The sequence below is a fragment of the Hoplias malabaricus genome, chromosome X2, assembly GCF_029633855.1.
Source record: "Hoplias malabaricus isolate fHopMal1 chromosome X2, fHopMal1.hap1, whole genome shotgun sequence".
NCBI lineage: Eukaryota > Metazoa > Chordata > Actinopteri > Characiformes > Erythrinidae > Hoplias > Hoplias malabaricus.
In genome coordinates, this window is record NC_089819.1 from 38,650,860 (window position 1) to 38,676,350 (window position 25,491).

Here is a 25,491-nt window from a genome sequence, read left to right on the forward strand (position 1 = left end):
CTTTTTTTTTTTTGTCTCCTGAGCACTCCCTACCAGCTGCTGAGTGTAATTCAAGTTTACAGTAGTGTCGTGAAATCAAGTCTAATGCCCATCTCCCTCCCACACAACCAAGTCATTCAGTAAAACACGACTTGCACACACACTCCCTGTATGGAGAGATTAGTCTCAAAATACTTTACAAATGTGTAAATGTTAATCAACAAATAAAACACAAGTCACAAATATGTTTCACTATTCACAAACGAATACATCACACTCTGTGTCTCACAGTCTGCAATTTGTACAAATACAGTTAGTCATAAATACATGTTTTTGGTTTTCATAGATGTATCACAATTTTATGCGAAAATAAATGGCCTGATCCACAAATGTGGCCAGCAGGCGAACAAGCCACCGCTAGGTGGCACTGTTGTTTTCCTCAGTGTCTCAGGACTGACCTGTTGCTCTCAGGGCCCCAGCTAAAATTAAGTTAATGATAGAGAACTAACTCTGGCTGCTGATTGGCTAAATAAAAGTGTTGACCAATGAGAAGCGCATATTCTGTTTTGGAGCCTTGGGGTATCTGCCCCTCCCTCCGTCTGAGGGAGAGCATGTCTGAAACAAAATTACGAAACATATCAGTGCCATTTTAGTCCAAATACGGATTTTAACGTATTTTATTTGACAACACTAGTCTGCAGCGAAATTAGGGAAGTTCCGATGGATTTTAACGTCGTTAAATTTAGGGCACCTTCAAAAGCGTTCCACAGTGATCCCCCTCCTAACTGTCTGTGATATGGAGCTGAATTCAGCGGCTTGGGCGGGTTTTGTTCGAACTTCCACATTAAATGTTGCGCAAATGCGGCTACATATAGGTAGGCTCCACACGTCCTAAAACAACAGTGCCACCTAGCGGTAGCTTGTTCGCCCGCTGGCCACATTTGTATTTGGATCGGATGAAAAGCGAAAGGAAAGTCTCAAAATACAAAAACCCACGAGAGGAAATGAACAAATGCACATCACGGAAAACACGTGAGTGATTTGATCCACAAATGCAGATTCTACATTTTACAAATACATTTTTTATTTGAGACTTCGACTTTACAAATATTTGCAATGTAAATTTAAACCAATGTATATATTTTCGCATAAATTTGTGATATATCAATGAAAACCAAAAACGTGCATTTATGAATGTAACTGTATTTGTACAAATTGAAGACTGTGAAACACAGATTGGGATGTGTTCATTTGTGAACGGTGAAACATATTTGTGGATTAACGGTTACGCATTTGTAAAGTATGTTGAGACTAATCTCTCTCCATACTCCCTGTCTCTCTCTCACAGACAAACGCCTCTCTACTCTCTCTCTCACTTTTACTCTCTCACTCATCGAGTGATGTTTACAAAAGTAGCGAATGGCTCTGGGGCTCTGGCTGATTTTGAGCCGAGGGAAGGTGTGTAATGAATAAAATGTCGATTACATGATAAAACCCATATATCACTCATAATACACACGGGACCATGTTATTACAACCATAAAATGTAACTTTGGTGGTACACAAGCCGTTATAACCACCGTAACTGACAGTAAAGCACTTCTTAACATAATGTGAAATGCTAAAAAAAAGCTGAGCAAATCCGGCTAAAGTATGCAAGTGCTAGCGCTCGACCTCGTTTATCAGTAACTCTCAAAATTAGATTATAACACTGTCCTCAACAAAGCTTGGTTCCACTGACACAAAATGTAACTTCTTTCATTAGTCCACATAGCAACCGACAAGAAAACTATTACCAAAATCGATGTCTAACGCGAAAAAGTGAGCTAATCCGGCTAAAGTTAGCAGCTGCAAACCCTGGCTCACTGCTCAGTAACTCTCAAAATTGATTAAAACACTTTCGTCAACAAAACTATCACTAACTAGCACCACAACAAAAAAAAAATGGCTACAAATACTTGTGTAAGTATTGTACTAACTTGTGTCCTCAGGTCTGTTTCAGCTCACTTTACTCTGTAAATTCAGTCCAGTATTAACTCTTGTATGGCCGTTCATTCTCTTTCTCCTCTTTGCTCCTTGTGCCATATAATACCCGTATCAGGAATACCAAGATAGATTCTTCTTGTAGCTAGACAACCATCCACCTGTGAGCTATGTACGTTAAGTGGTACCCATTTCTCGCGAGAGTCCTCTGCCCGGTGATTCAGTAGCTCAGTGCAGTAAACCAGAATAGGACCGCAACAGAGGCTGTATTCTCCTTATTACAGCTCAGTGCAGCATTACAATAATTTAGAAGCTGTAATTTTAAGGTAGAAATACTACATATTGTTCCTTTACGAAATCATTTAAATTTGATACCTGATATAAACCTACCATTGTCAGTTTGCTTTTGCGGTCAACAAACCTAGTGCATGCAGAGTGATGTTTCTAGCAATGAAATGCAATTCCAGACCATTTAGATGTATATCCAGGAGAATTTGCTCTTTTTTTGTTGTTTTGTTATTATTCATTCATTCATTCATTATCTGTAACTGCTTATCCAGTTCAGGGTCGCGGTGGGTCCAGAGCCTACCTTGAATCATTGGGCGCAAGGCGGGAATACACTCTGGAGGGGGCTCCAGTCCTTCGGAGGGCAGCACACACACACACATACCAACGTGTGTTTTTGGACTGTGGGAGGACACCGGAGCACCCGGAGGAGAACACACCAACTCCTCACAGACAGTCACCTGGAGCGGGAATCAAACCCACAACCTCCAGGCCCCTGGAGCTGTGTGACTGCGACACTACCTGCTGCGCCACTGTGCCGCCCTGTTTTTTTATTAGTCCATAATAAATCATGTGTAGGTCCAGACTCAGACCAGAGTCTGCAGAGTGAATACCACTGCAGTATACATTTAATTTACTTCAGACACATACACAACTTGCCAAGGAACAGCATGGTTTCAGTAGAAAGCATTTATTTTGTTTGGATGAAGAAGTGAACACGCAGCACTGACGTCTCATTGAGCACCAGAGATATAAATCAGTCTTAAATGATCCCTTACTTACTCAGATCTAGACTACATTCCTAGAGATTCTTGACTGGAGCTTGAGGAGTTTGTTTGCTGTCAACAATGAGTTGTGGAGCAAAAGATTGTTGATCCAGATTCAGCTATAGGTTTAGTGCCTGTTTACACTTGGCATTAGCATCCAAGCACTGTTATCTGATGATGGAGCTTGGATCATCATCTAATCAAGACACAGCTGGTTTAGCTTTGAACTGTGAACCTCTGAATGCAGATTCAGCATCCAGATGCAATCAAACAATATTTGCATTAAAAATTGGGCTCCATGATAGGTCGCCCCAGTGAGAGTTCAGGTCTAATAGGAAGATGAAGACAGAGCCAAGTGTAAACAGGGCCACAGTTTGGCAAAAAAATTATTTCATAGAACTCAATTTCAGTGCTTCAGAACAGTCTCTTACAACCTTTACTGAGGGAACAATTAGCAAATTTCTATTCACTTTTTCATAATTTGTGGCCACAACTAATTCCCACAGTTTACATATTTTACATTTGTTTTAAAAATATAGCAGATATCTTCTTTTAATTGTATGCACACATTTTTTTAAGTGAGCATATACTTTATTACTTTGTTTATACAATTTAAAAACCCATGAATTTAATTTAGAGAAAGCATGAGAATGATGTGTGAGAACACACACACACACACACAAAAACAGACTACATTTTGGGAACAAATAAAAACGTCATGGCCAAAAATAAAAAAATATATAAATATTTGGAACGGATCAATAAACTGGCCACACATTAAGAAAATGTGTGCAAGTGTTGCAGTTTGTTTCTACTAAACTTTCAAAGAGCCTCACACAGCAGCTTGTGATACAGAGCTACATTCATAAAGAAACAGACATTATACACATACATAAAACCTGATAAACTCCTCACAGTGAATAAAGGAGTGATCATCTCTATACATCTGTACAAATAGTTTTAGAACCATATAAATTACGAATCATTTCCAACACTGATGCTTTCAGATCTAGTTTTCACAGCTGTGTATTTTAGATAATAGGCAAGGCCTTTGAAAATATTAACAAACCTTTATTAGGCCTTGCTACATTATTTCAACAAATAACAAATGGACAAAGATTTTAAAGCCTGTTACATTCTTTTCTTGTGCTTCTAAAGTAGATGATTCAACAAATGGCAGAAAAGCAGCATAAAGCTCACAAATGTACCAGTATGTACTAAGCACATCAGAGTGTCCTTGTTTAAAGCCCTTTAGCTGTTGCCTTGATGGTGTAGTGTGCATGAGGCGTTAGGGCACGCCAGTTTGGGACAGAACCACCACTTCCTGAGGATTGAGATTTAGGCCAAACTCCTCTGTCTGGGCTTAATCCGCAGATACAGCTGTGAATGGAATGTTTACGTTAGCAATTAATCACGAGAATCATTCATGTAGATTACATAAATGTATTGCTGGTCATTTACATTCATGTGCTTTTTATACAGTTGCTGGCCACTTTTGGACACACCCTACATTAAACTTCATCTTCTTGGCCACTTTAGAAACACTATTTTTTTTAGCTCAACCTTACTGGTGTACGTAGAGAGTAGTTCATCTCGTTTTGTCATGTAGTGTTTGATCAATGCTCTGGACAAATACAAGGCTGGCCAGTAAGCAGAAACACAAGATAAGTCATTTAAAAAAAAGCAAGCATCCTAAAGGAAGCACAATACAGGCATTTCTACTTAAGTAGCCCATGAATATAAGCATAAAAAATAATGTGGCCACCAAACAGAAGCACAATGGGCACTGTAATAAGAAAGTTCATGCTGAGTGAAGGCCTATTCACACAGAGTCTTATATTACGGACAAAACAAACAATTTGAGTTTGAGAACAAAACATATATTTCACCATTCTTGGGTCTGAAACTGATGGACTGCGATGTTGTGTCCGATTTTGAGTTAGAACATGATCCATTTTCTGCATTAAGAAATTTCTGCGTTTTAATAGTTAATATCAGGTTTACCAATCAGAGCTCCGTTGCCATGGTTGCAGACCAAATTAATGGAAGACAGCAGCTGACCAACTCACCTTGTTCATAGCAAAACACAAAAGCTTAAAGAACATGCAACGCGCTGACTACTAAAATTAAGATGAGAAGAGTAGCAGAGCCTCAAACTCCCCCAGTGCCCTTTGGGAACACTGCTGAACTCCCTATGTTGTTCTGTATACTGGGGTGAAATCAGTCTGTGTGTCATTTAATCGCAGTGGTACTCCTACTCAGTGAATCCATTTCTTCTTCCTCTTTCAGCTTCTTCTCACGATTTGAGAGTGTTGAGACAAAAAATGCACCAGATTTGTTTGAAAATTTCACTACAGTAAAAATCACACCCGTCTGCGAATAGGCCTTGACTCATGTAAACTCAGTTTTCATATTACTACATTAGGAAAGTGCTGAACGCATTACTGTCAAAATCTGATATGTGCATGTAAATGCATGTATAGTTGTGTGCAGACTCTCACCCCGAGCAGGTTGCGAGGGATGTAGCCCTCATGGTCTCCACATCGAGCCCACCACCATTCGCTTTCCTGACCATCGTCCCTCTTCAGAACCGTCATTGAGTCTCCTTCAGTGAAGGACAACTCATCAGCGCTCTCTGCTTCATAATCCCACAAAGCATACACCATGCCCCGGTTCATCACTCCCATCTTCTCCTGCACACCTACACACACATCAGCAACAGTCACACAGCAAGTTGATCAGTACAGATACAGTAAAATGTTGTCCTGCATGATTTTGATGCACCACTTAATTTGACTGAGTAAATCATTGCAGTTTCATTAAAAGGTGTAATTCTGTTTTTTAGATTTACTTACTTTGTTTTTTTTTTTATTTATATTTTATTATTATTGTTATTGTTATTAATATATTTGGATTATTTATAGTTTTGGATAAGAATATCCATTTCGATACATCATTGGGTGTAAAGAATCTTGGACATTATATAAGGATTCATATCCAGTATGAATTATTTGTTAACTATATGTTTGGGTGGGTTTTCTGACCTAGAGCTGGCGCTTCTTACCATAGAGGAACTGAGAGCACTGAGCATATCCATCCTCCAGCTCCTCACACTTATCCGCCGCCGTCTGCATGTCACTGTAAGTGGTGGCAAACACGGCAGCTCCAGACTCCACCAGGAACTTGCACACCTGCACATTATTACAGGAGGCAGCACAGTGTAGAGGAGTCCTAGCAACCAGAGAAATTGGAAAACAGAAAAGAGAGAGAATTCTGGTTCAGTGTTAGCTGGCAGTGTACTTTAAACAACGAGAAAATACAAGCAGTTATAAGCAGTTACAGCCAGTTATAAGTGTACTTTAAATCCTTTTCTCTTGAACTGGACCAGTCACAATTAGGGGGAGGGTCCAAGAATACACATTATGTCTATACATCAAGCAGTGGATGAACCCTACAGGGTCGTTTTGGCCTAAAATATGTTGTTTCCCTCAAATGTCTTGTTACATTTGTAGCTCTATTGCACCACTAAAGAAGCAATCATGTCAAACATGTTTCTGCTTTTATTCTTAATTGTTGCAGCTTTTTTGTTCCCTCACCATCCATCGCTGTCGGCAGCATTGACATTCACTCCGAACTGCACCAGGAATTTCACAATCTCTGTGTGTCCGGCACACACCGCGTTATGAAGGGCAGTGATGCCCTCATCGTTCGGCAAACTAGGGTCATCCACCTGCCCAGGCATAACACAGAAACACAGATTATATCCTCTTTGTTCAGCATAACCACAGATGTGTAACTGTGTCATATTTAGCCCTATTTATTTATTATTAGCCCTACTTAGAGTGTAGTTTTACTTAGGTTGTGGGGTAATGTAATTTTAACATAGGTCATATGTAATATTAAAACGCTGTCCATAACATGGCACAAACCAGAGAAGAAAATGCACCTTAAGAAAAACAAAATGGCAGTGTTCACACTAGAACCACATTCAGTGAAGTAACAATGAACACAGCCTAGTCTTTGAGGAAAGCCAGGTGGAGTCTTACTTGAGACTAAATTTAAGGGTCAATGGAAAATTACTATTAGAAATTATTTTTAACACAGCCTTAGACTTAATCTAGGTCTGGGAAACTGGCTCTAAGTGTCCCACAGAACTATTTTAGCCTCAGTTTGTAGCCTTTTAGTTTGTAGAAGAACCTCCTGTTCTGCCTGACCTCATATATGATCCTCTGGACCAGATCATACTCTCCCTCCAGAGAGGCATCCAGCAACAGCGCCAAGGGGTTGAAGCGAACTCTCATTCCGTGATTTATCCGCTCTGAACCCACCTTCCGTAGGTTCGTCCTCTTCCCCTGAGGACAGAGACGACAGGAGAGGTAAATTAATGGAAGATTTTTTCCACAAACAAATGTTTTGTGCTGTAGTCATGCTATATGCCCAAATATTTGCGGACACTCCTTGTTGCTATTTTTATCACAATTTGAGAGTGCACACGTTCAGGAATAGAATCGGACAAGCTAAGGTCACTAAGCTCAGTGGCAAATGTCTGGTAGAGGGGTGTGAAGCTCACCCAGGTTTGGGTGGTTCTGTGGAGCAATTAACCTCCATCCAATACTTTTGGGATGAGCTGGGATGGCCCTACAATTTGTGACTCAGGACTAGTCATCCAATCCCTGATATTACTGGGGCAAATGGGGAGGGGACAAACCCTCAGTTTATACACGTAAGTTTAGAAAAGACGTTTGGACATATAGCATATTTATTTAGAATATGAATCCTAAAAAATATGGAGGCAAGAGAGGGATTCATTAGAGTCATAAATGTTGCTGACACTGGGTTGGCTTCTCTCCCACTTCAATGTTTAATGAATCCACAGACAGTGATTAGGACCTTAGTGTGGTCAGTTGCTTAGCAGCAGCCTCGGATAAGGAACTAGAATTAAGGGCTGTTCTAAGTGTGTTCTGATCCGACTCTCTTTTCTTTCATTTTCTCTGTGTAAGTTTCAATGTGTTCTTATCTCTCTTTCTCACCTTCTTCACCAGGGACACTGGTAACTAATGGTAAATATGCCTGAAATATGTTTATATTAATGTCAGTGTTTCACATTGGAATCTTTTGAAGGAGATCCCACCAAATCCAATTCCTACAGTGTTTTACCTGCACAGATTTAATCAGGTCATCACTTGTTTCGGTCTCTATTTTTCTTTAAAAAACATGGTTCTCCAGGGGTCTTTGAGCAACAGTGGTTCTATGTGTTAACACAAATTCTCAAAGAACCATTAGTGTACTGTAAATATATTATACTGTAAATGTAGTAAATTAGCGTGGTGCAAAGAATCCTTTAAGCATGCATGTGATTTTTTTTGTTGTTTTTTTAAACAACTTTAATTTTGTCATCATACAGCAGAAACCTTTCAGTAATAAGAAAATGACAAAATATGAGAATACAGCAGTGCATACCGGGGGAAGCAGGACCTGTCCTGTGACCTCTGGAGCCTTCATGCTGCTGCTGCTGTCATCCCCAGGTCCATCCTGGTCTGTTACTGTGGGGTAGGGGGGTGGGGGATATGGAGGATACTCCTCTGTGTATGCCTCTGTAGGAGTGGAATCACCCCCTTCTTGTTCATCCTCTTCTAAAGGGGGGTTCAGTTCATCTGGGACAGGGGAGCGAGGAGGTAGTGGAGGTGGGATGGAATTGTCCTCTTTCCGAATTGCTCCAATATCCTCCTCCTGTCCCATCGTCCCTGCTGTGCTCTCCTTTTCTGGTGTCTCCATGGCAGCTAGTGTTGTCTTCTGGTAGAGGAGTTTCTGGATGTTGGGGCCAGCAGGCCCCTCTGGCTCTGTGATAGAGCTACGTTTCTTCAGGGGTCTAGGAGCATGGTGCAGTCTCTTGCGTAGAGCTTCTAGGTCAGCGTCGCTCTGCAGACGATGAGGGTGAGACAGGAAGGGCAGAAGTTTGGTGGGGCTCAGGGGTCGAGGGACGCGCTCAGACTCTGGACCCTCCCCAGATGGACCACTGCTAAGACCATGGTCCACTTGGTCTAACTCTGTAGTAGTGGTTCGCTCAGCGTGGCTGCTGTCCTGAGAATGGGAATGTTGCCCTCCAGTGGATGGAATGACGGGCTTTCCGTACACTGCAAAAGAGTGACCAGGAGTAACTATCAGAGGAGCAATAAATTACGACTTTGTAAGTCACTGCTTTTTTAGAGCAAATGCCTATGTAAAGATTAAAAAGAGTAAATGCCATAGGCTGTTTGTTTTATATAAAGAAAGTTAGGCATAGTGATGTTTGAAAGGTGTTAGGACTGTGTTTTGTAGGTGAATAACAACATGATTGAAAGGTGTAAATATCATTGAAATTGAGGCAGATTGTTATGTAGTTCTCTGTGGTGTGTTTGTTTTAAACAAATTACGGAGTAAGAATTGTGTTTGAAAAGCCTTGCACATTCACCTATTTAAGGTGGAACAGAGAAATCAAGCTTGGTAGTACACAGCAAATATAAGTATTTCACTAGTAGGTAGATGTTTACGTCACATGATTTGCACTTGGTCGTGTATTTTAAATGGATAAAATGGGAAATAAGAAGTGTTTCAAAACGAGTTTTGTTTATAAAACCTAGCACCAGATTTAGCTTTGCATAGCTGTTTAAGAGGGAATGAGTAGACTCTTACATGGACCCATTTAAGGTGAAACTAAATGCTTGAATACGAAAATTATGAATAAGAAGCTGCTATCTTCACTCTTTTGAAACTGTATTATAGTTCCGATTTTAAACGCTTGGTGTCAATATTACAGATTGCTCCTTTAAGGGTGGAATTTGGAAAATTATAAGCTGTGTAAAAAATAACAAAAGAAAAAGAAGAAAAGCATTGACAGATACAAAGAGGTACTCAATAACAAGAATAGGCTTAAGCGTTGTAAAGCCCCTAGCATTTGAGGAAAAATCTGCCTAATTCTCTCTCTCTCTCTCTGTCTCTCTCTCTCTCTCTACCAGTTGGCTGATGAGACTGAGGATGAGTCACGCTCCTGATTTCATATTGTAATGTGAATGCTTTAAATACCCAGCTTGCTCCTTCAATGAGCTCTTGGTTGCATGGTTATTAATATGTCACTGCCTTAGGCTGACATTACTGCCTCGGCACAGTTACAGATAACGGCACTCACATCATGGGCCGCATCTTTAATTCTCACCAAATGATGCAGCAGTGTTTGTACTAATTTCTTGGGCTGGAACTCTGAGTAGTCTTTAACTGCATGCAGCCTCACTTTCAGGTGATTCTATCTTTAAATCTGAGGTTTTAACTGTATCACCAGCTCTAACTGCTGATCATATATTTAATTTGGAGAGAGCTTACTGCTGACTTTATCTTTAATCTGAGGTGTTAACAGCAATTTCTGCTGATCGTACCATTAATTTCGAGGTATTAGCAATACTTACAGCGAGGCTGGGAGCGGGTCAGTGTGCTCTGGCCCTGGTACCCTTTGGCTAGCGAGCCGTGCTGTGTATACATGGAGTAGATGGAGCTAGCCGCTAGGGTCTGGGGCTTGTGGAGTGTTGGAGGGGTCACGGCTCCTTTCCCAGAGTTCTCCACGCTGAAGGGCCGCACAGTGGCGGCAGGCAGGGTGTCTGTTTTAGAAGACAGGCTGTGGTGTGGAGGAGGCAGCGGTGGTCTCTGGCTATGTGTGGATGGTGGGGGGAGCTGGGGGGGCACTCTGGGTTTTTCAGGGAAATTGGTGCCGAAGCAGGGCTTATTAAAGCTGGACTGTTTGGCTGGTTTACTGGGCACTGGAGGAGGCACTTTACCTACACACTGGACACACACACACACACACACACACACACACAATCAAACATTTAAATTAAATTACATTTAAATATAATTGCATTATTAGTTACATAAATACCTACATAGTCATTTACTGATGACCCTTTTGCTTTATTCCCACTTTTATAGGCCTGATTACATTTCTGTTTGTAAGATGATTTATAACATATTGATGTGATCCAAGACCAGGCTTAATAATGAGTATAAGTTACCATTTAATAACATTAACTACCTTAAACCTAAATATAAATTAATTGTAAGAAGCGCAATACATGATGCTTTGAAGCTTAAATAAAAACGCATCTGTGTGTGCATGTGTGTGTGTAATACCTGTCCATCCTTCAAGAGGTCCTCGCTGCTCTGGTTTTTCCGTAAAGGAAGTGGTGGCGGTTTCAAGTCAGCTTCAGGATCTAACACAGATGATAAGGAGAGTGATGACAAAAGAGTGGCACATGCTAGATGTATTTTATACACACAAAACTGTGTCTAGGTTTATTAAGTTACGTTTTTGGAAGTGATATGCAACTGATCATTTACAATTTCTTCATGAAACATCCCTCTGAATCTGTGTGTGTGTGTGTGTGTATACGTGTGTTTGTGTGCACTTGTGCATGAGCTTGCACCTTTCTCTGTGGAGCCGTGGCTGCTCATTCGTGGCAACGTGGAGGCGTAGCCACGCTGGGATCCACCCATACTGCTGATCTCAGCGCTGGAGGTCCAGTCAGAGATCTTGGAGATTTTACCAGCCTGGGGACCAACACCTGGGTGCAGGAAAGGGGAGGAGTCACCAGTAAAACAGGGAGGGGCTTACTGTGATATTATAAACAATTCTGTTACGCCAGTTAAGAAATGCCTGCGTTTGTGATAGGGGAAGAAGGAGGATAGTTTCTTTCTTATTACTTTCTAATAAGGTGGTGATGGCTATGGCATCAATGTGGTTATATTGAATCTGTAGAGTTTAGTAACGACGAGGACTTTTAAACAGAGATTTGAATGAATATAAACTTAACATAGTATTTACTATAGATTAATACAGACAAAGACAAAACCCCAAGAATATCCAATCCAATATCCAATATCTTTTTGGCAGCTCTTATGCAAACTATTCTAAGCCTTTAACTGAGAGTGTTACCAGTGGGTTTGGTCAGTGGTTTGGCCAGAGGTTTGGTCAGTGGTTTGGGCAGTGTTGCAGTGCCATCCGGATAGGCTGGCTTTATCAGGACATCCTGTCTGGGAGGAAGAGGAGGAGGAGGGCACTGTATATAAGGCCCAACAGCAGCTACTCTGGACTGACCAGCTATATTCTGAGAGCTGTGGCCATCTGTGTGTTGCTGTAGAAGGGAAAGAGGGAGACATAGAGAAAATGTCAGACAAAAACAAAGAAATGTGAATCTGGAAATTAATATGATTTCCAACTTACTGCTATAAATTTTCCCTAAACATAAACATCTTTCATATCTCCACTCCCCTTCTAAAGACAAATTATGTTTTTTAACTTCTTAATAGCTAATGCACTCACAGGCAGGTTCTCTTTCTGCTGCAGAGCGGCCTTCTTCTTCCAAAGTCGCTCTCGCAGTTCAGCTACTCTGCGATCCATAGCTGCCACTTCTTGTGTCCGTTTACTCAGGCTGTCTCTCTGCTGCTGGAGCTTAGCGCTCTGCTCTTGGTTTAGTTTATTTCTCAACTACAGTGAGGAAGAGAGAGAGAGTCTACATTGAACCGTGTGTAATGTTGTGTGAAATTATATAGTAGTGTGCAAAAGCTATAGGAACCTAAGATTATTATTATTGGAAATAATTTCTCGTTAAGAATGGTGATTGTATAAAATTATATATTACTCCATTAATACAAATTATAAATACAGTAAAATAATTTTTTACAGAAATTCTGCTTGATCGTATATATTTCTTTAATCAACATCACACTTGATTAAACATAATGAATATTTATTAACATAGGTAATAGGTATAGGATAGGTATAGGATCCTATACCTATAACATATGTCAGATGATACTGGACTGCCAGGAGGAGAAATTCAGAAAGGGTTGAAACAACACTTTCACACACTTAATATAAAAATATTATTTGTTATTATTCTAAAATTGTTTGAGAAGTTATAAATAAATAAACTTACCTGCACAGATACACAGCTTTTTAAAACCCATTTTCCTAGGTGCCTAAAACTTTTGCACAGTACTATATGCAGTACCAGATTCTACTCTTTTGAGAAGGTTTTACACTACAGCATGGGCCATTTATATGGATACACCTTAATAAAATGGGAATGGTTGGTGATATTAACTTCCTGTTTGTGGCACATTAGTATATGGGAGGGGGAAAACCTTTCAAGATGGGTAGTGACCATGGTGGCCATTTTGAAATCAGCCATTTTGGGTCCAACTTTTGGTTTTTCAATGGGAAGAGGGTCATGTGACGCATCAAACTTATTGGGAATTTTACAAGAAAAACAATGGTGTGCTTATGGTTTTAACATAACATTATTCTTTCATGAGTTATTTAAAAGTTTCTGACCACTTATAAAATGTGTTCAAAGTGCTGCGCATTGTGTTTGATTGTCAATGCAACCCTCTTCTCCCACTCTTTACACATTGATAGCAACACCATAGGAAGAATGCTAGCACATGCTTCCAGTATCCGTAGTTTCAGGTGAAAAAACAAAAGTTGGATCCAAAATGACTGACTTTAAAATGGCCACCATGGTCACCACCCATCTTGAAATGTTTTCCCCCTCCCATATACTAGTGTGCCACAAACAGGAAGTTAATATCACCAACCATTCCCATTTTATTAAGGTGTATCCATATAAATAGCTCACCCTGTAGATGTTGGGACATTGCTGTGAGAATTTGGCAGCCACAGTTACTGACGTTAGATATTGAGGTAGTGTAATTAGCCTTTAGCACTGGATCTTAAAGAACAATACAACTCATCCCATGCCCCTTTCACACATGCACGGTAATCCAGAAATATTCCAGAGTTTTCCCGGAGGAGCTGTATGTGCGAATGCCACAACACACAACATTCCTCCCTGACATTACTCTGATAGCGCCCCAGTAAAGACTCCAGGTAAAGTCCATGTCAGCGCATGTGAGAATCGAGCGGGAAGTGTTCCAGAGTTTCTCCTCCAAGCGCTGCACAGGTGCTGCAATACATCTAAAATGCGCTTAATTTCCTGCTGTGAGTACGCTCATTTTATTGATTATTCAGGCTCTTTCTGTATAGTTGAATACCAGTTGCAGCCATAGTTGACCCTTAAAGAAGGTGAATTTACTAACTATAAGAGATATCTACAAATGTGTGGACATATAGAGTCATAGCAGCAGTAAAAAGATGATGATTTGAAAATGCTCAGTAAAGTATAAATCCATTTATATTGGATCTAAGTACATGTATATCAGTAAATGTAACTAGTTAATATGTAGTTACAATGTGAACAAGCACACTTCATAAATTAAGTTCATCCTGTTCAGGGTTGCACGAGTAAGGAGCCTTCCTGGAATCATTGTGCGCACTGCAGGAATACACCCTGGACAGGGCCAAGCACACTTCAATAAACTGATTTAAATCAGTCAAAGTGTAAGTGAACTGAGGATCAGTGTAAGCGTAAAGGGGAATGGAGAAGTATTGACATATTTCAAAAGAAGGATTTGGTTGAGAGGGAGTGAAAGAGAGAGACAGGGAAAGAGACTTAGAAACAGGGAGACATATAAAGGTATAGGGAATGGCAAAGGGAGAGACTTAGACAGAGTTAGCCAGAAGAGTTAGAATGGGCATTTGACCCACCATTTTTAGAATGCCCCACCAGTTTTGGTTCCACATAAATGGGTCATTATGAAAAGTACCTTCCTTGAACTGTTCCAGAACCGCTCCTAGCACTGACATAAAGGTGCAAACCGGTCGATAGTTTGAGTCATACCCAATTGACTCACTCCTCGAGTCATAACCAATTAAATTCTTAATTTCAGTTTGGGGGCGGGACATCAGAGGCTGCTCACACTAACCTATGTTCTGGTAAATGTTGTAAATGTGAACCACTAATGGTCATGATTTATGTTGGGGCATGTTGTATTTGCTAAATGTCTGGTCTGGAACATTTCTTACTGCTGCTTGGAGACAGTTTACAGGTTGATATCGGAATGGCTTATATCATTTTAAGGGACATGCCACTGATTGTTTAAAATTCCAACAGAATTCTGTCACTAGCTGGGTTTCTACTCAATTTTTTCACACGTTTTGTGCAATAAATGCACTACAATTTGCAGATAAACTTGATGTATGCCCCCATGATCAGGGTGGCATTGAAATGAGGGAGATGGAGAAATCTGAAGGGTTTGTTTATTTAAAACACTTTATTTTATAGTTTAAACACACATTATATCAAAAAGCTTGAGTTGTTATTTACTTTTTGGCATGTCTGTGGTATAGAGATTGTTCTTAATGTTTTGAGAAGAAAGTAAAATGCTTTGTGGTCTATGACTTTTGCGCAGTGTGGTATATTTCTAAAATATTCTACAAATGCACTAAAATAAGAAGCTTGAGTGGTAAAGTGCAGAGAGGAGAAAAGAGGAAGGAGAGTCGGGAGAGTCTAAATAGCGCTTTAGAGCTATTCCAATTTTTCAACCTTGACTGAGCATAAAACTCTTTTTGAGATATTTCGCAAAAACTCGGTGAATGGAAATCCCTCTACAGAGTAAACAGACGTGTTTAAGTATGGTTTGTTGCAAAACAGCTTCTCGCTTCTGAGCTCTGGCTCTGTTTTAACAGGCGGGCTGGATCTAGTCAGCCATTGGCTGCTGGAAATAAGCCCATCAAGTAAATTCTACACGCCCCACCCCGCTACATCAGCAGAGTTTTACTTCTCCATACACACCCACACATACTCTTATGGTGACCTAAAAGGGCATGTAGATTGTACTCTGTAGTCGGGATGTATCTCCAGTAGCCAATGGTTGATCAGATTCATAATTAAATACGGAAATATTACAAAATTGATTTTAAAACTCTTAATATTAATAACAGTCTTCTGCTTTTTTCAAAATTTAATTTCTCTATTATGAATTCTGCTTTTTGATTCTCAAAATGTTTGGCACAATTTTGATGCCATAGACCAAGATCTTTTTGCAGTGGTGGTGACAGGAACAAAGGGTTGTCATGTCTTTACCATAAATACAGCCATTTTATTTACTGTCTAAAACCGATAGCGTCTTTTAAATTTCTCCTTTTAGATATGAAGAAAGAACTAAAATTAATTAAGTTTTTTAATGCATCTCATTAAATACTCAAATACTCATGCCACATTGACATAGTTTGAGATTTCAGGAGCATAAATTTTGGAGGCATGGTGCCACCCCTGCCTACACAGGAAAAAACAGAGAGAAAGAGAGAGGTTATTTTTCCACCTGTAGCTCTTTGTAGAGCCTCTCCAGTTCCCCAGCTGAGCCATGACCACTCTCATCCAGTTTTCCCTGCCGCAGAAGCTCCAATTGCCGGCTCAGCTCCTCCACTCTGGACACGGCCATAAGCAGCTCCCTCTGCTTCTGCTGGAACAGTCCGTTCATTTGCTCAATCTCCTCCACTACAGCACCAGAGAGAGGGAGAGAGAGAGAAAGAGAGAGAGACAGACATCTTACTCCACCACAGCTTCACTACACAAATCTGGGGAAAATAAACAAAGCGTCCAAACTTTGTAGACACCCTACTTTGGAAAAAGCCGTTTAAACTCACACAGTCTGGATACATAGAAAAGCAAGAAATGAAATAGGATGCTACAGAGCCACTTAAGGTCATTATGCTCTAAGCCAAACATTGACTAGAGAGGTGCAAAGCCACTCCATGTGTTATGTGCATTCTCTGGACAGCATTTTCTCAGATTCAAACTGCAATGTCAAAATTCTGTAGAGAAGAGTGAATTCAGTAATGATGAAAGTTTCTTTTTCTCGACTCCATTAGCCTTATGGCTCATTAATGTGATCATTTGCTGAAGCTGATGAAGTGCTCAGTGGTGTCTAAGCCTCATTAATGAAGCTATTAGGACCATATCAAACAAGTCAGAACAAGTAACAGTGCGATAATGCTGTCCCCAACAATCTTTTCTTGTAGATTCTTTAAGGGGAAATCTGTCATTTTCACCATCAAAACAAGTGAGGAATATAAATGAAATATGTTAGGGTTTTTTTTTCTATTATGTGCAAATCACATAAAGATCAAACTACTTTGCAGTGGCTAGTGGAGCTTTTCAGCTAAATGGTACTTACTTTACTTAGCTATTTTGCTTTTCCATTAAATTTGGTACCTGGAACTAGGAACTAAACCATGAGGTGTAAACTTTGCAGAGCGCTGACTGACAGGAGAGACTTGCCAGTCACATCAAAATTCAGATATCCAGCACACACTAAGCGTTTGTAAAATCTCCAAGCTACAGTAGAGATTTTTTTGAGTCACTACAACCGATTATGCCGTGGTATTCTGAAGAGGTGAAAATCTTCCTTGGATTGCAAGAGCTGAAAATGCAACAATAATGGTAAAAGCCTTTAAACCGTGTTCAGTTCTTAACAAAAATCATGCAAATACACGATGAGTATACAGCGCTTAATTGATTAATCTGTTGATTATTATTTTAATTAATCAATTAGTTGATTTATTTGACAGTATATTTATATAGAAACTATATTTAATAAAACCAACATGTTATTGCAGCTTTTTAATGTAATGTAATGAACAATGCCCTTTATTATTATATACAATATTATACCCATAAAATACACAATGGCACTTAGTGTGAACATGCATTTACACTTCTTAGTGCAAAGTTGTTTTAAAGTAATTATTTTTAAAATAGTCACGTCCCAGTCATGTTTTTTTGGACCCCAATCCCAATCCAAGTCTTTTAATACTGAGTATTTGCTAATACTTAGTACCGATCCGATACATAGATTTTCCTAGATAGTACACAGTGCACGCTTCAAGTAAACTCAGCCCAGTGTATCGGCTTCACACTGAATATTTCACATTAATAAACTTCCTGCATTCAAACTGCTGCTTTTTTATTATAACAAAATAAACAAACAGTGTCTTTACAAACAGCTCATATAAATAACTTAATATTATTTTAAATATGGTATGAAATGATCTAATGTGATTAATATGTATTAATAATTACTTTGATTTTAAAAGTCATTCAGTTTTATTGTCATCACAGATTGTGCTAAAATGAGATATATATTTATTTTTAAGCACTGATGTTTCTCTCAGCGCTGCAGCAAAACAAACCCCTGTAGGTGGGACTCTGACTCCATTGGCTGCAGCATTAAATGATGGACAGCTTACTCTGGCTGCTGATTGGCTAAATAAAATTGACCACTAATGAGAAGTGCATTCTCTGCTTAGGGGCTGTGGAGTATCTGCCCTTCCCTCTGACTGAGGGAGAGTAGCGTCTCAAATGGGTCATATGGGTCCAAAATACAACACGCTATTTAGTGTCTAAATACGGGACAGTTGGTGACTCTAATCACATCCCCTTGCCCTCTAGCTCTGAATCCAGCCTGTCTGTTTCTGTCCCCTAGTAGAGTCCCTAATACTCTACTAATTACTCAGAGCCGTGTAGAGAAGACAAAGCTACAAAGTTTTTCACAACAAATGAAAACAAAATGAAATATAAAACTAAATGAAACACAGATAATCACATTGCTTAAGATTACAGCTCTGAAAACGTATAGAAAATAGTGTGTTTTCAGGCTTTTCTTACAAGAAGATTTGGGCTCATCTGATCGTTCAATATCTCTGTAAAAAAAACACTCTTCCTCTCTCTGTTATTGCTGGACCCTAGACCATTTTGTGACACTGGATTATTGGCAAAGTAAACTTTACATACTATAACACTATAGTATACTATACCATTACTATAGCAACAGCAATATTAACACATTATTAACACATACACAGTCAATATTATACTCACCCAGTTTGCTGTTGCTGAGGCGTTTTTGTTCCACTTGACCCTTCAGAGCTCTGACCCGCCTGAGTTTAGCTTCCTGGTTCTCAGCATTCTCTCGCAGCAGCCGCAGTTTTTCCTGCTCCGAAACCTGCTGCTCTTGCAGTTTCAGGAAGCGCAGGCGCTGCTCCTGCAGGATAAAACAAAATTGCAAAAATATAACATACTGCTTATTGCACCTTTAATGCCATGGTATGTAATGTAATATACAGTCATTAAAGGTGCAGTAAGCGGTATAATATTTTACAGCATAATTAACGTAGTGTAGTGGAGTATGGACCGGGTAAAGACATGAAAAGTCAAATGAAGAAATGAAAAGTTTTGAATTAAAACTTTTTCATTCTGACCAGGACCTTCTGTCTGCGACCGAATTAACATTCCACACACACGCACGCACATAAGATCTAACATCAAAAGATGGACCAGGACACCTGGCCCCGACACCCCTTCCTCCCTTCGGAAATTTAAAGATAACAAACTTTATGATGCTCTTAAGGAAAAGGACATCAAACAGAGAGGGGAGTTATACTGCCTCCTCTTTACGACAGGGGCGCCTAAGGGTCTCGTCATTATCGCTTGCAGGGACCAACAAATGGTTAACAGGAGTGACCTCGGTTTGAACTCCCGTTGACTCATCCACACCGAACCACCGGCATGGACCAACAGCGACCCCAGGTGGACGTTTGCGAAATCACGTCTCGCCTAAGGCCGTCTAAATACATGATGCATTTAATAAGTATGTCTATGCAATATGTATAAATGTCACTCTCTGTGTCCTCAGATGAACGTCCACCTTCTAATGAAATGATGTGTATTACTGTTTCTATCATGAAAGGAAGTTTCTGTCTCTGATTAGAAAAACGAATTAATACCTTCTAAAAACAATATTGTAAATGGGACGTAAACACAACGTACCCAAGATGAAATCTTATGTAAATGTTTGATATTAATAATCCAGGACGCTCATTGTTGTATATTACTAACATGTATAAGAAATTTCGATACGCGAAATTTCTATTCCTTCTGTGTGAATTTCTGATTCAAACCTTCCCCCTCTTCTCTCTTTCGGGAGAGTCACGTGAGCCTCAGACTCGCAACCCAATCGAAGAAAGGACACCTCCCAATAGGGCGTGACCGCGCTGGCTTTGAAAAGAAGTTCAGCTCGGCACATCAGTTCAGTGTGCAGCTCAGCAGTTCGCCCGTGCAGTGCAGCTCAGCAGTTCAGCAGTTCAGCGGTTCAGCTCAAGAAGATTGGAAGCTCAACTCAGCTCAACTCGCTCTTTCTCTCTGACTCTTAACTTCGTTTCCGCTCTGAACGCCTGCACGTGTTCTCTTTGTTTCATCTCTTCAAGCTCCAACCTCTCCAAGCGAGACGCTTTCTCCTCTTCACGCCGACGAACGAAGACTTTTGAAGAAACCTCACTAAGCTCCCAGGAGACGTCTTGAGTTAGCTAGTGTGAGAGAAATTTACGAATACGTCGAGTGATTTGAATATCTTCTTTTCTTTTAATTGTGTTTTTGTTTTATCGCCCATCGAAGTTTGATCTCACGAGTAATCAAAGCAGGTGAAACTTATTCGTGGCCAGAATAAGATATCACCCTTTTAGATTAGTTGAAAGTGGATATATATTAGCGTTATAAACCGACTTCTGAGGGCACAGTCTCTGGAGAAACGATCACGAGGCAACCACTCGGAAGACGCCTTCCCTTTCTCAAGGAAACCAGCCAGGCCCGCGGTTCTCCGTGAAAACTCAACCCGTCCAACGCCATTACGCCTGAGGCCGAGAGCTTCTAACTGACCACGGGAGGAATTCCCTTTTAACGGCGCTGCGTGGACGAAAGGCGAAACCGGAGCACGGAAATCGAACCTTGGGACCCGACGGCTCAGTAGAAAAACGGCGAACGAGTAAGCAAGCTGAACTCTCACATTCTCCATGAGCTGATGCCTAATTAAGTCCCTTTATAAATTTACACTTAATCAAACCTCAGTTAGCCACATTTTAATCACAAGCCATAGTGCCTAGCTTATCTTTAAAGTCGAATCGGCTTCCCCTGCGTTGATGCCGTGAGATTTCAAGATTACGCTATGCTAAGTAAATATCCTTCTTCTTTTGTTAATAAACATCTTCATTATTTGAAATCACAGTGTATACAGTTTGTTCATTAAAATCCCTGAAAATCCTGAAGATCTCACTTAGCTTGACTATTATTCATTCTCAAACTAATTAGTAACGTTTTAATTGTTTAAGCCAATTATAAACTTTAATTGCTAACATTAGTCAAATAATCAGTAATTATAAGAGTTTGAATAAGGTCAACGCTATAAACACAATATATAAATATATATATTAAATATATATTCACATAGGTATCACGGTGTATGATCAAAAACCCAACATACACTACAGTAGGCTCTTATGGAGCTTGCTTTAGGGTGTCTTTTAATTTCTAAAATTGTCTAAAAACTATTCTAAAAAATGTCTAAAACCTTTGGCCATACAGACTGGGTATGACGTATGGTTCCTTTCAACACTACTGTAAAGAAACCTGTATCTCTGTACAATGAATAATGTCATATCAAACTACGCTGAATGCCTGTTTACATATCAACTAAAGAATTATGAAGATATTTAAAAATATATATATGTGGACAGTATGTAAAATAAATGATCCTGTCAAAAGAAAACAAAACAAAACAAAAATTAGAGGCTAAGGACTCAATCATTAGCACATTGAAGCAGGAGCTTATCACCAGCTTCAGTGAATTCTGCCTGGACACTGAATTATGACAGAGAAAGGAGCTCTAAAGAGCTATTTGAGCCCTTTGGAAACGGGCTAAATGAGAACAGCCCTCTGTATTGTCTCAATGTTCAGGAAGGGCACCTTGTTGGCCAGAAGCTCCTGCTGGACGTTGATCTGCTGCTGCTGCCGTGAGGCCATCTCTTGCAACTCTGACAGAGTGATGTCCATACGAGGAGGAAGCATCTAAACAAAAGTAAAATTTTGAAAATAAAAATGAATATTGTAAGGGGTTGAAAGGTTATATATAATATGTTGAAAGGTTAATAATTTGTAATATTCTGTAAAATACAGAAATGGACAAATTGTTCCATTAAACAAACTTAATTCACAGTTCTCTCAGAAATAACCTGAAATTGATTTAAGGGATTGACATAATTGTGTGTTCCATATTTAATAAAAATCATATTTGCTTTTGATTTTTTGATTCAACAGAATATTTTGAATAATAAAATACACAATGTACACAATGCCCTGACAATCTTGAGATTTCATTATGCCATGCAAAGATTTAAGGAAACTCGTGCCAGACTGCACAAAGCAGCCTCAAAACATAACTAAGCCTTGTCCATGTTTCACGGTTGGTATGGTGTTCTCAACATGTTCTTAACTTTATTCAACTTGTCACCATCCTCCAATTTTGTCAGACCTGTCCAAAGAACATTGATTGTTGAGCATTTTTGCTTATTAATATGCATTTTAGCAAATTCCAGTCTGGCTATTTTATGTTATCCCCTCAACAGTGGAGTCCTCCTGGGTCTTCTTCCATGGAGCCCACTGTCATACAAAAAGCGCTGTATGACTGATGAACTGATTAATGTTGGAGATCAGCTTCTATCTGCTTCAATGTTTTCCTTGGTTCTTTGTCTACCATTCGCATTCTCCTTTCTATTATGTTCTAGTTAATTTAGTTGTGGTTAGCAATGGTCCCATAAACCTTAAACATCTTAATTCTTGAAATTGTTGCCACTAAGTTGTCCATATCTGTATGTGCTCATTTTGCTCTAATATTAAAAAAAAAATAATCATTTACTTTAATATTCCTTCTTCAACTTGCCTATTTTGTTAGTAATTCCATACTAAACTTATTGTATACATGTGCACCCTCATGTGTGGGACTCACTCTATGGAGTATAAACTGGCTGATTCTACAAGTTTGTCCTTCGGCTCATTGTATAAAATTGTATGATTGTATAAAAGGCTGGGGACAGCTGAGGAGAGAAAGTAAGAGATAGAGACTGGAGGCTTTGTCTGAAACAGAGGGTGGCAATTTAGGTGCCTTGCTGTCTGTGCTGTGCACATTTCGGCGCCTTAGAGTGCTGCAGAAGGTACCTGTTGTACAGTCGTGTTTGAAAAATGCTTTTAAGGCAGCAACTATTCACTAGCCAAAATAATTACTTTGGAAATGAAGGAACAAAAAAGCAGGCAGCATTTTATACAAACACAAAATTAAGACACAACTAGGCGCCTTCCTTCATCAGAAGACTGCCTCAGTAGACAACATGGAGGACATTTCCTTTAGTTAAGCTAAAGGGCTGCTTTATTTTACTGTGGGAATAAATGGCCAAATAGGTCCTGCCTCGTGCATCCTCCTAGGCAAACAGGTTATCACTTTAACTCTAGGATAGCAAGGATCCAGTACAGGGTATTGCCAATAACAGCCGAATGCAAAACAATAAGTAACTCACATTATAACATCACTAACCACATAAACTGTAAGGAAGTTCTGGCATTTTTGATTAATGGAGTGTAAACATGGACAAATCGATTGTCTGCATTGCTGTGTGCAATATATCAATATATATCTTCGTGAAATACAGCACTTCATGATGCACTGAACTTTAATGTAGTTATTTAAAAATAGAATAAAAATGCCAGCACACGGTGGCACAGCAGGTAGTGTTGCAGTCACACAGTGTTGTGGGTTCGATTCCCGCTCCGGGTGACTGTCTTTGAGGAGTTGGTGTGTTCTCCCCGTGTCCGCGTGGGTTTCCTCCCACAGTCCAAAAACTGAATTGGATAAGCGGTTACAGATAATGAATGAATGAATGAATAAAAATGCTACCAACCCCATTATCCAAGTGTCTCTCGTTGGACATTTTCATGGTGTTCCTCTTCAGTAAAAGTTCTGGACCTCTGGGTCCACCTATGAAATGACAGAAAAGGAGGGATGCAGAGACTTATCTTAAGTATGCAACAACTTAAAACAGTTAGTTTGCAGCGTTTGGTGCAAATAACACCAAAAAAAAACATTAATTCAGTCAATCATTCATTCATTTAACTCTGGCTACTGCACAGATATCCAGGATGATGGAGGGCTTGCCAAAGGGTTGGATGTCCATAACAGACACCTTTGCATTATGGGCTTTACCGATTCATTTTTATAAGCAGTGAGCTGTCTTCTCCTCTTTATAATGTTTCTGCCTAGACACTGTGTAAAGTGGTAAAAGTAAATCCAGTTAAAATTTGTGTTCTATATATTTTTTTCTGCTGTGTAATATAACAGTGCATGTGCATTCATTTTTTTGTTTGTTTGGTTACCAGTTTTGATTCCCTGGCCTAATCAACGTAGCTAAAACACACACCTTTTGCTCTGTCAGCAAGGGAAGGCACACTGTGGATTTCCACTGACCAAATGGAAATCGATTCCTGACTGAGAAACAGTCACAAAAAATTGATAATGAAACAAACCAGAAACATTTAACCAAGCAACAGTCCACCAGCACAGGTTACATAACTCTCTCAGCAGGACGGTTTGTGCTAGAGGTAATGTGGGTTACCAGACAAACTGGCTGAGGGAGCAAAAAAACCAAACAAAACACAGCCACAAAGTGACCACTGCAATGTTCTGTTAAAGCCAAAGCAGAAACTGAACAATTATACAAAACTGTTTCTGAGCAGTACAGAAAGACCCAGGATTACTGTAATTGTCCATTATGTTTGTTTGACAGGAAAAAATGAGTTAGCCGCTAACTCATATCGCTTTCAGGGTTGTGTAACAAAGGAGCTTAGTGACTTAATGGGGACAGTGGACCTTCTGTTGAAACTTGACACCGCACACACACACACACACACACACACTTTTGTCTCAGTGGTTTCAGGGGACATTACAGATTTCCAATCATTTTGTGGAGACTTTCCCTGACCTTAACCATAACAACTAGCAGCCTAACCCTAGCCTCTATGCTAACTCTAATCTTACACTAGCATGTTTTGACCTTAAATCCTGGAATAAAATCTTCACAATGTGTGTGTATAAAGATGGCCTATAAAATGTGATATATGTGTGCATAACACAGCTGTAGAATTTGAAACCTTTAAAGATGACATTTAGTGCATATTCTCATACTAGAGTTAGTAAAACTGCAAATGTCAATCTATGCTACAGGGGGACAAAACCCATCATTGATCTGTATAGCACTGGAATTGCATTCCCTTGAGTTCTATACAATAATTTTGGCATTGATGTAGGAACCAAACATGGCTTTGTTGAACAACAGCATTTGGGATAAAGGGGATTTTTTTATAACAAGAAAGTATTGCTTTAACCTTTGGCTTGTTCTTGGTGACTAAAAGCATACAAGCAAAACAGCTTAAAAGCACAAAAGCTTTAGCAAACCTGCAAATGGGTGGGTTTAAAAACGAGTAGTACATTTCTCGGCAGTATACACATATACTGTTTGGTTTATAAACTTCATAAAGTTTTCTCTTGGAAAAGACTAAAAAATGAATGTGTGTGTGTGTTTGTGTGAGAGTATGAAAGTAGGTGCCATCTCATTCTACCCTCTTGTGCCAAGCACTAACACATACAGAGAGAGAGAGGGAGAGAGAGAGAGAGA

General features: G+C 39.6%; 1 protein-coding gene across 1 annotated transcript in view; it reads right to left on the reverse strand.

Annotated features, from left to right (window-relative positions):
* Positions 1-2,933: 2,933 nt before the first annotated feature.
* The window catches only part of LOC136676690 (apoptosis-stimulating of p53 protein 2-like), a 43,509-nt gene continuing 20,951 nt past the window's right edge, over positions 2,934-25,491 (reverse strand). Inside the window, exons 4-18 of the mRNA XM_066653870.1 lie at positions 23,722-23,798; positions 21,737-21,838; positions 18,821-18,983; positions 16,263-16,438; positions 12,361-12,525; positions 11,974-12,172; positions 11,465-11,602; positions 11,172-11,251; positions 10,454-10,826; positions 8,475-9,148; positions 7,229-7,366; positions 6,611-6,744; positions 6,079-6,245; positions 5,516-5,715; positions 2,934-4,394 (exon numbers count right to left, since the gene is read on the reverse strand). Of these exons, the coding sequence (XP_066509967.1) occupies positions 4,353-4,394; positions 5,516-5,715; positions 6,079-6,245; positions 6,611-6,744; positions 7,229-7,366; positions 8,475-9,148; positions 10,454-10,826; positions 11,172-11,251; positions 11,465-11,602; positions 11,974-12,172; positions 12,361-12,525; positions 16,263-16,438; positions 18,821-18,983; positions 21,737-21,838; positions 23,722-23,798 (2,828 nt within the window). The 3' untranslated portion in view covers positions 2,934-4,352. The remainder of the gene's footprint in view (positions 4,395-5,515; positions 5,716-6,078; positions 6,246-6,610; positions 6,745-7,228; positions 7,367-8,474; positions 9,149-10,453; positions 10,827-11,171; positions 11,252-11,464; positions 11,603-11,973; positions 12,173-12,360; positions 12,526-16,262; positions 16,439-18,820; positions 18,984-21,736; positions 21,839-23,721; positions 23,799-25,491) is intronic.